The sequence below is a fragment of the Pezoporus occidentalis genome, unplaced genomic scaffold, assembly GCF_034315485.1.
Source record: "Pezoporus occidentalis ecotype Australia unplaced genomic scaffold, CSIRO_AGI_Poc_V1 ctg327, whole genome shotgun sequence".
Lineage (NCBI taxonomy): Eukaryota > Metazoa > Chordata > Aves > Psittaciformes > Psittacidae > Pezoporus > Pezoporus occidentalis.
Window position 1 is genome coordinate 49,520 of NW_026915235.1, and position 10,896 is coordinate 60,415.

At 57.0% G+C, this 10,896-nt stretch overlaps 1 protein-coding gene across 4 annotated transcripts; it reads right to left on the reverse strand.

Annotated features, from left to right (window-relative positions):
* Positions 1–673: 673 nt before the first annotated feature.
* PTMA (prothymosin alpha) lies at positions 674–9,434 on the reverse strand. 4 transcript variants are annotated; one of them, XM_062628979.1, is made up of 5 exons: positions 9,279–9,434; positions 5,102–5,173; positions 4,342–4,429; positions 1,683–1,756; positions 674–1,269 (listed from the first exon to the last, which is right to left on the reverse strand). In XM_062628979.1, exons 1-5 carry the CDS (start codon positions 9,321–9,323, stop codon positions 1,222–1,224), a joined length of 327 nt encoding a protein of 108 aa, XP_062484963.1. In that variant the 5' UTR covers positions 9,324–9,434; the 3' UTR covers positions 674–1,221. The 4 variants fall into 4 exon arrangements, with proteins under 4 accessions (XP_062484963.1, XP_062484961.1, XP_062484962.1 ...); XM_062628977.1 differs by having other exon boundaries at positions 4,336–4,429; XM_062628978.1 differs by having other exon boundaries at positions 4,342–4,432.
* Positions 9,435–10,896: the final 1,462 nt, after the last annotated feature.

Here is a 10,896-nt window from a genome sequence, read left to right on the forward strand (position 1 = left end):
AGCTCACTTTTATAGAGCCTGCATCTGCAGTGTTTTCCTGGCCTGACCTGTCCCTACCACTCCCCAAGAGCAGCCAGACCCTTCAGAACCATACAGAGGTCATGCTGGGGCACAGCTGCAGCAGGCCAGAGTACAGCTATGAGAACACGCTGCCCCAGGGATAGCACAGCCCTATGCTGAAGACACCAGTTGGGCCCAGTGCCCCCAGACCCACCCTATCAGCACTCTGCACCGCTCAACTCTTGCTCAACCTAACTTCTCAGCCCGAGTCCAAAGCAAAGAAAGGAAGGCAAGAAAGAAATGAAAACGAAAACCAAATGAAAACTAAAACAAAAAGCAGCAGTTGGGAGGCAGCCTTGTTAGGACAACTCAGCAAAATAAAATTCCGGTTTATTGTTGGACAACATTGTTTCACACATACATCAAACAGGCCAAAAAAAAGAAAACCAAACAAAAAACAGCAACTTCATAGACAGGAAAAAAAAAAAAAAAAGAGAGAAAAAAAAAACTAAAAAAAAACCCCAAAACAAAAAACCTTTTTATCTTTGGCCTTGCCACCTCATACAAACCACAATCTATGGTACAGCTAAAGTACAATACACAAAAAAAGTTACTGGAATGCTCAGATAAGATTGTAAATTTTTTTTTTTTTGCATTTTTGTCTCTTTTTTAATTTTTTTTTTTTACAAGGTTTTGTTTTATTCTCCTTTGAGATAATGGTTTGGGCCTGGTCACACCACAAGTAAAGTCAGAGATAGGTAACAAGAGATATACACTTCAAAGCCCCCCTTTTGGTCAATCCGAGATCACTTAAAAATGGCGGACCTCCTAACAATATGTACAAAAATATAAAATGTAAATAAAAAATACAAACAAATTCTCCTTTAAAGTACTTTTAAGAAAGAAAGCAGGGCCTTGAAGTTTTGGTGCTTGGGGGGAGGGTCTGTGGGAAAGGGGGGGTTCTCTCCCCGCTAACAGGCGAATCGTTTCGTATGGTCATTGAGTGGCAGCGCCGCGCCGGGGGGCTGGGGTTCACTCTACTTGGTGAGGATGACCACGGCAGAGGGGGGAGGAAGGGCTGTGTGTGTGTCAGGGAGGGGAAAAAGGGCTGTAACAGGAGGGAAGGGGGTCCCAAGGGTGAAGAGGATGCGCTGGCCTTTTTTTGTTGGTTTGTTTTTCCTCCTTATTTAAAAAAAAAAATAATAATAATAAATTTGCTGCCTAGTCATCTTCATCGGTTTTCTGCTTCTTGGGATCGACGTCGTCATCCTGGAGGGAAAGCAAAGCCATCAGGAGAGGGGAAGTGGAGCAGGGCTGGGAGCCCTCTGGTGCTAGCCACAGCAGGGTAGGCAGCCTGGTTTCAGGTCCCTCCCCCACCACAGGGAGAGGGAAATACAAGAGTACTTTCCTTGTGCAAAATCCTCTTTCTCAGCCAGCTCAGGAGCCCCTGAGCACCGTGGGACTCCACAGCCAGAGCCAGCAGCTCGGCACAGCCAGAGCTGACACCCCCACTAAGCAGGCCAGCGTATAAACAGAACTGGGCCACATCCCTGGAGAGGCACGGGAGCACACAGGCAGGGTGGTACAGCCCCATAGCCCAGCCTGGCCTCTGCCACCACTGAAGCTCCCCTCCAACCCTCTGAAGACACAGGTGACTCCAGGCAGCCAGGTGCTTTTCCTACCTCATCATCCTCAGCTGCCCTTTTGCCTGTGGCTCCCTCAGCTTCATCATCTTCATCACCATCCTCTTCCTCACCTGCATGGAGAAAGGGAGGAATGAGGCCCTCTTGAAAGACCCCCTTGAGACCTTCCTCTTGGAAGGTTATAGGACCACGCACCTTCCCAGTGAGTTTAATTCTGGCTCAGCCCCACAGTGATGCCCAGCATTCCATCTTCCCAGCTGGCACAGACAGCAGAGCCTGAAGACACGGGATTTCAGGGCATCCCCCACTGACTTGACCCACCCAAGGGGAAATAAGGATTGACAGTGTCAAGTTTGGCTCACACTGTGCTTGTAGTGCAAGCAATGGGACAGCAAAACCAGCACCTGCCACAAGCACCAAGATAACACATGCACACTAAAAAAATATAAAATGCTTTCCAGTGGCTGCTCCTCCCAATTGCTCCAGATTACTTCTGCTTCCCTTCGCAGCCATTAGTCCATCTTTAATGAGTTAAGAGAGCCAGAACGCATTAGTTCTGAGTCAGAACACTTTCTAATTATCAGAACAGCAGACAAATGTTACCGACTTACCTTGCAGCCAGAGAAGAGAATGAGCAGAGCTCTGGGCTTTGACCCACTTCAAGCTCAAATAGGCCAGTGGATCAGAACAACCTAGTCTATCACCTTTGTGCAGTTTTGGGGGGTTGGGGGCAAGACCAAAGGCTGCAGAGGAACAACAACCTCTTGGCTGCCAAGATGAGTCTCTTGTGTAACAGGAGACCCTACTAAAACTTAGAGCGTCCAGGCCAGTAAGCTGGCTTTAAACCACGGCCACGAGCCACACATATAGACAGCTGGGGGGATTAAGGTCAGCCCATCCTCCCTTCCCTTCTCTCCCCGTCGTGTGCCCAGCGGCAGCATGGCCCATGCAGGGGGAAGGACCAAGATTAGCTACCAGCGATGGATCAACACCCTGGCAGCCATCACATGCACTGTGCCGGTGGGCAGGTCAGGTGACAGTGCCAAGCTGATTGGGAGCATTTTTAGTTCTTTGAGCTGCTTTAAGCAAAGCAAATAATGAGATGGGATGGGGACAAGGGTGAGAAAAAACACACCCTCAAGCTCCCCTCTGCTGTCAAATTCCAGAATGGAGTTTGGCTGCAAGTGTTGGACAAAACAAAAAGAACAAAAACACAACAACCTGATACAAGCTGCACTCACTGTCTTGGAAACTCTTTCCTGCAGCATTCAGCTGCTCAGGTGCAGCTCTCGGGCAGGGATCACCTAAGGGCAGCAGGCACGGACAGACAAGAGCCCATGCAGGATCCCAGCAAGGTGTTAACACCTCCAAGCACTGTGTGCCAAATTGTGCCTGTGCTGGGAACAGCAGGCCTGGCACCGTGGGACTGAAGCTCCCCAGGCTTGTCACAGCAGTATCCAAGCAACACTTCCACCCCACACACACATGCCTGTGGCACACACATCCCCCCCTCCTGTCCAAGGGGAGGTAAAGAGAGGCAAGTATTCCACCCCCCCCCCAGGGCAGGAATGGAGGTCGATGGGTTCAGGACAGCACATGGCAACGCTGTGCTATGTCCCCAAGGGTTAAAATCCCATGTATGAAGAGGACCAACCACAATTCCCATTTTTTTTTCCTAGTGAATCAGCAGACAGAAGGCTGCTGAGAGCAGAGTGCTACCCCAGCGGCAGCAGCTTTCCCTGCTTACACTGTCTGAATAGGTGCTGGCCTAACAGTCATTACATTTCCAGCCCTGTCCCCGTCTTCCAAAACTAATCAAACGGTTAGTCGGTCAGCACATAGACTGAAAATTTACAGGGGATTAATCCACTAATAGCTAATCAAGGGCCCCAGGTTCATTCTGGCATAGGAATGGTTTTCTCTCAGCATTAACGAGTGATAAAAATAAACATTATTCATCCAAGCAGATCTTGGGGGAAAAAAAAATAATAGCAGGGAGAGCGAGAAGCAATTCAGCAAATCACTGCTGGATCTCTGGTTGCTGCTGCCAAAACCCACTTCCAGGCTGGGTCAGGTCAGGAAGCAAAGCAGGGGAGGGCAGGGAGATGCAGGACACCACAGACAGGGAAGGTTCAAAGCAAGCCTGTCAGCTCCTGTTGAAAGGAGAGGGAAGAGCCCCAGGTTCCTTCACCAGCTTTCACATGGCATCCAGCCCAAGAAATGGCTGGGAGAGCAGATCACATCAGCCCCTCAGCATGTTACTCCACAACAGCTACCCCGTGAACATGGACAGCAATACCTGTCCTCTGTGCCTGGACCACAACACAAACACCACAGCTGTCCCTGTCCCATTGGCCAGCACTTGCTTGTGCAGCAGCCTTGTGATCACAGGAGTTAAGGGCAGGTTTTGCTACTCGCACGGAAGGGCTAATGCGCTTATTCAGCACCACAGTACGGTGCCGTCTGGCTGGAGGAGGGGGGAAGGAAGGAATCTGCCCTCAACCTGCTGGAAGGGATTCAAGACTGACTTCACTCCCAGCACTGGTGGTTCGGGCAAGCAAGGAAGGAGTGCGCCCGGCTGCAGCCGCGAGGGGGAGATGCTGCTTTTGGCTCTCCTCTGCTTCCCGGGAGTCAGCTGTGCAGGGCAGGACACAGGAGTGGGATGGGGGCACTGGGAACAAAGAAAAGTTACCATCACCCTCTTCCTCCTCGTCCTCTTCCTCACCACCTTCTTCTTCCTCTTCATCTACTTCGTTGTCAGCCTCCTGCTCTCCATTTTCCTCATTCTCCTTGGCAAGACAAAACATCACTTAAAAAAATGCACTGGGGAAGGGAGAAGGGGGAAGAGATGCTCAGCACAAGTGTGCATCCCCACCTTTCCTGCCTAAAGCAAAGCACCAGCCCATCAGAGCCCCAGGCACACATCCCGGTTGCTGCCTGCCTGCCTCCACATGAGGCAGACAGCACAGGCATGAAGAATCTAGTCTAGAGTAACCTGGGGCTGCAGCTTCCACGCCAAGCAAAGGCTCTTGTGACACACTAAAATGTAGCAGAGTGAATTTCCCCGGCATGTTAAAAATAGGAAACCAACCGGTTACTTGTACACAATGTGTTTCCCCACTCAACTAATTGTAACACTGTAAATCTCAGGTTTGGGTTGGCTTTTGTTTCTCTCCTCTGCCAGTGCCTAGGAAGGAGGTGGCCTCACCCAGCTGTTGGGGAGGGGGATCCAAGCCCAGTCCTTCCTTTCTGCACACAGGAACTGCCCACAGGAGGCTCAGGAGTGTCTGTTGACCCTGAAGCACCAAATGCTCAAGGGCTCTGCACAGTGCTGCCATTTGGAAAGGTCCCCTTTCGGCAAGGCTGTGGACAACCTCACAGAAAAAAAAGTGAGGAGAGGAAAATAAAAAGTACTGGTACAAGGGCTGCCTCTCCCTGCAGACTGTAGCCATACTCACAGCATTGCCGTTGGCTGGTGCATCTCTGCCATTTTCTGTTTCTTCAACAACTTCCTTCTTCTCTTTTAGATCCTGGAAGCAGAAAAATCACACAAGTCACTCTGATTCTAGCTGCCTGGGTCAGAAAAGCTGCAGACCAGATGCGAAAAACAGTCCAAGAGAGCAGGAGCTGGGTTTCTCTTCACACCCATTTGTTCTGCAATTTGGTCACTGCATTCTGACTCTTCCCTGGGAACAGGAGAGCATGGGGATGAATCTCAATTCAAGTCAGCCTTGCCACAAAGCAGCTAAAAGAGACAGCTCTGTTTCACCTCTGAGCTCCCAAACACACAGTGCTGGCCACCTGCATATGCTCAACAGCAGCAGAGCTGGCTGACTGCCCATCTTAACACAGTCCACGCAAGCTCCTGCCATGCCATGGAGAGCCAGCAGCCTCCTCCAACACAGGGGGGCTCAGCTGCCCCAGGGCTGCGGATGTCCATGGCTGCTCAGTACCTTCACAGCAGGAACAAATCCCAGGAACTCATTATCTGAGACTGCGGTCTCTGCCTTGCCTGGGGAAATTCAGATAGCAAATATTACATGCCTGGTCTTCCTTGCAGCAGCAGAAAGGAGACTCCAGGATCCAGCTCGCAGCTGTAAGTGTAACAAGATGGGGTGGGGGGAAAAGTCTATTTTTACACTGAACCACGAGCCGTGCCTGGCTGGTTTGGTTCAAATCAGCATGAGCAAAGCGAGAGGAGAGCTTGTGTGTTTTTGCTATTGATCACTGTCAAAATGTCATGCCAAGTCACTCAGCAAACAGGCTGAGAGGATCCAACTTTATGTTCCCGCATAAAGAACACTTGGATTTAACACTGGCATCTCTGCTCACATCCTCCTCCCCTTCTGTTCCTCTATCAGCTGGAGCAAGATCCTTCAGCACAAGGAGCATTCCCTCAGCCAAGGCTAGCCATACAGCCGGCTTCTGCAGCAACTGTGGTGTTTAACACACCTCGCTGCCCTGCTGCGGCACAAGCAGCTTTGACCCCCCTCCCGCCCGCCCTTCCCAGCTGCCTTGCAGTGTTGCAGGCACTTTCACTCCTATTAAGCCACTATCACTTCCTTGTGGAAACACTGTGGGTAACAGCATGGCCCTGGCCCTGCTGGTTTGACTCTCAGACTGTTTTGGGAGGGTTTCTACTACCCAACAAGCTGCTTAGGTGGGACAGGCAGGAGTTATTTAAGCCACTTGGACCCAGAGGGGCACAAAGAATGTTGCCAGTGGTGCCCAGCCTGCCAGCACACTGAGGACACCCTAAGCTCTGGGGTGACTCCACCTGTTGATCAAGCCTTGCCTAATCACACCAGCACCCCAGGAATCTGGAGTAGAACAGAACACCCAAGCTCCCTCCTCACATTCAAAACCCAGGCCACTTCCTTCACAATTCCACCCTAGTCTTACACCATCGGTGGCTCCTCTATTTCCTGAAGACTGATGACAACCCTGAAATTTCTCATGCACTGTTGCACTGCTGCATTCTGCAGCCATGGCCTCACATGAGGCACACAGGCATAAGAGCAACAAAGCATTTCCCAACTTAAACACAGCACAAAGCAAGCAGTCAGTTTCCATATCTCACTATGCCCGGTGGTTCCGTTCACAAAACATAAGCAATTCTCCCAGCAAAGGAACAGCTCATTCTGGGGGATACCAGCTGAACAAGTCTCCAACACTGACCTTTCCCACACCACTGAAGACGCTCAGTTTAACGACTATGAGGGTGCCAGGTCATGAAGTTTGTGCTAGCAACAAGGCTGCTGAGAGGGCCACAGCTTCTCTCTCTCCCCTGCTCCAGTCCAACACAAACACGCAGATGTGCGTAGCAGCCTCCAAACAGAAGGCTGCACTGCTGCAGCTCCAGAGCTTTGACAGAGCCTCTAATTATAGGTGTGGTGAAGCTGTTTGTACGCAAGTCTCGTTTAGTCATGCACCGACTGCCTGCTCCCGGGGCGCGAGGGCCAGCAGCCCCCCGTGCAGCCGCGATCCCAGCAGGACGGCCCTGGCGTGCCGCGGCCATCCCCCTGGCACACACACGTCCCCCCGGGGCGGCGGAGCACCCGCTGCCGCTCGCGCCTCCCGCCGGCAGGGGGCACCCTCGCGCTCCCACGCGCCCGGCCGCCGTTTAAACCGCGCGCCACTCTGCGTGCTCCTCTCATTGGCCGCCCGCCAGGGCGCCGGCCCGGCGCCCGCGGAATGACGGGAAGTGTAGTCCCGGCGGGGGCGTCGGACTCCCGCTCCCAGGGGGCGGCGCGGGCAGGGCCGCACGTGGTGGGCGCCCGGCGGCGGACGGGGGCGGTGCTCGGAGCGGAGCCACCGCCCGAGCGGGGCGGGACCCCCCCTCCCCGCCTCCCGAGAGGGCTCCGGACGGCAAGGAGGGACGAAGGCGAACGGCCCCGGTGCCTCCGCGCTTCCCCACCGACATCGGTATTGGTAGGGAGAAAGGGGGTCACCTTGCCGCTGCGCGCGCCTCCGTCCGCCTAGCAGCGTGGATGCTTGTACCCCTCCTGCGAGGGTGAGCCAGGGACGAGGCCCCCTTCCCCCACGCTGTAAAGGGCAGGGGAAGGTTAACGGCAAACTTGGCCCAGTTCCCCCGGGGAGGTATGGGGATCGACCCGCCTCACTGCTTCCCGGCTCCGGGGAAGCCGAAAGCAGCGAGGACCGACCCGCGGTCCCGGAGCGGAGGCGGGGAGCGGGGAGAGTGTACGGCTGCGGGAGCGGGAAACAGAAGTGAAATCGAAATTTATAAGAAACGGTGTTTTGTTGGCGTTTTTCGCAAATCCTCTACCGTGAGGGTTTTTTTCCGCCAACCCCGCTCCTCCGGTAGCGGCACGGCCCGATGCCGGACGGGGCGCAGGGCCAGGAGGGCCCCGGGCACAGCCACCCTATCTCCCGCCGTCTTCCCACGCACACGCACAGTCAGCCCCCCCCGCAACTTTCCCGGCCGCGGCCCCGGGGCTCGACAGAGCGCATCACCGCCTGGGGCCCGAAGGGAACGCAGCCCGCCTGGGAGACCGGCGCCCCCGGGGGACGCTCCGCGGCGGCTCGCAGACAAAGGCGAGAGCCGGGAACCGCAGCGGGGACTCCGGGGAGAGCCTCTCCCGACTGACACCAGCGCTCCGTAACCGCTCACCGTCACCCCTAGCACTGACTCGCAAAGTTATCCCTCTGTGAGGAGTTCAGCCCGGGGCCGGAGCCCCCCAGCGCCGTGGGGGCTGCGCCCGCCGGGGCAGCTCCGAAAATAGCAACTGCCCACCACCCCTTAGCCCTCTCCCACTCCCATTCCCACCCCCCCACCCCCCCCCGACAGCACTGGTGCAGCCCCCTGCTTTCTCCCCGCCTCTGGGGGGGGACTCCGAAATAGCAAACATACACACACCAACCGGGGCAGCTCCGACACAGCTACTGCCTTCCCCCCCTTTTCCGGGGGGCAATTCCGAAATAGCGACTGCTCCCCGTCCCTCCAGGGGCAACAGCGACCCAGCAATTAACCTCCCCGCATCAATCGGGTGAAACTCTAAAATAGCAACCGCCCCCCACCCCCATTTTCGGCAACAACTCCACAGCAGTCACTGCCCCCTCCCCCTTCCAGTCCCTCCGGCGCACTCCCCCCACACCCGCGCAGGGACCGCGACCGAGAGGGACCCAAGTTTGACGGGGCTGTCAAGCTCCCGCAGTGGATTGAATGAGACGAGCGCCGCCGCCATCCCCCGCCGCACACGGGTGCCGAGCCACAGGCGTGCCCCCCCACCCACCCGCACACACACGCACTCCCCGAGCTCTATCGCGGCGGGACAGCACAGCGGCCGCCCTCGGGAAGGTGGGAGGGAGCGGGCCGCGGAGCCGGGCGCGTCTGGCGACACCGGCGAGGGCAGCGAGCACGTTTCCCGCACGCTCTAGACAAAGAAACGGCGCAAGCGGCTCCGCGCGGCGGCCCCGCGCGGAGCGCGCCACGAACTTCCACCGGGGGCGGGGGACGAAAGAAAGGAGGAAGAAGAGCTGGGGGGAAAACGAGGCGTAAAAGACAATTTTTTAAAAAAGGAAAATATTTAAATATGCAAAAAAAACCAAAACCAGAAACGTTTGGGGAAGAAAAACCCTCGCAGCCGGTAACACGGCGAGGGGCGGGCGGCTCACCTTGGCGGAGATCTCGGCGCTGGTGTCCACGGCCGCGTCGGACATGGCGGGGGCGCGCGGGGCTGTGGCGGGGCTGTGGCGGCGGGGGCGGCGGCGCGGGCAGAACAATGCCAAGATGGCTTTGCGCGAGTCAGTGGGGACTCACGCGGCTCCACGGGCCCTCTTATAGACGGGGGGGCGGCGCGCGCGCTGCCCCGCGCCGCGCCCATTGGCCGCGCGCGCCGCGGCCGCCCGCTCCCATTGGCCGCGGCTCAAACAATGGGCAAGGCCGCTTAAAGAGGCAGTAGCCGGCGCCCGACGACACCGCGGCGATGAGTTCGGGTCCGGTCTCAGCGTTGTGCTGAAGAGCGGGTCAGTGGGAGGGAGAGCCGAGCCCCCTCCATCCCCGCCCCTCCGCGCTGCCACGCCCCCAGCCGCCTCCGCCACGCCCGCCGTCCGAGGCGGCGGGCGGGCAGGGGGGGAATTCATCCATTCACCCCCCCTCCGTGTGTGTGTGTGTGTGTGTGTGTCCCTGTCCCCGCCGCAGCCAGTCCGCATGCCTGCGGAGGGGCGGGAGGCGCGCCCGCCCGCCCGCGGAGGGGAGAAAAATAATAGGAGTTAATAATAACAATGCGGGAGAACCGGTGCCGCTCCCCACCGCCTCCTTGCACCCCGCGGTGCCGGAGCGGGCGGGTGATACCGGAGAACCGTCGAGGGGTAGCCGCGGAGGGGGTTATGTGTGTGTGTGCGTGTGCGTGTCCGTGTCCCCAGCCCGCGCCGTGCTTTCAGGGCCGCATAAAGTTTCACAACAGCCGCCAGCGGGAGAACGGTGGGAGGAGGCGGCCAGCCGAGCTCGCCGGGGCTGCCGGCCGCCGCCGCCGCCGCTCGGAAACGCGGGATTCCCACGCGTACGTTTATTTTATTTTACAGTTAATAAAAATGGACTCGGGCCACCCCACCGCCCCTCTCCACCACCGCCACCACACACGTTTTGCACCCAGAGTTTCCCCTTACTGCCCCCTCCGCAGGCTCTTGTTACACCAACACACATTCACCCCCCTTACACCCGCGGGCACCGGGGCCACCCCACACCCCTCCCAAACAGTGGGGTAACGGGGCACCGACCCCGCGAGCGAGAAGGCTCTGCCACACTCAAGATGGCGCCGAGAGCCCCTCGTGGGGTAAGCACGCGGTTTTTCCCCACCTCGGGAACCGCTTCGCTGCCGGTAACGGCCCCGCGGGCGAGGCGGCGCCGCGCGTAAGCACCCCCCGATGCGGAAAGTACAGAGGAAAGGGCGAAAAGGTGAAAAAAAGCACCTTTAGACGGAGCAGCACCTCTGCCACACTCAAGATGGCCGCCGGCACAGGGCAATAGTCGGCAGAGCCTGCTCTCGGAGGGCGGGATATAGGGATCGAGCGATCTGGATTGGCCAACAGCACAGAGCGAACGCTGTGCTGACGCTTTGCGGCTTCTTACTGGCTGGAGCTCCTATCTGTCTAAAGCGATAGTGGCTTTGAAAACCCGGAGCGGGAGCGGGCGGGAGCGGAGCAGAAACCACCTGGTCCGGGTATCGGGGTACCCCACAGGGGCGCGACCCCCGGCGGGACTGCCGCGGGCGGAGTGTGAGTTTCTCCTCGT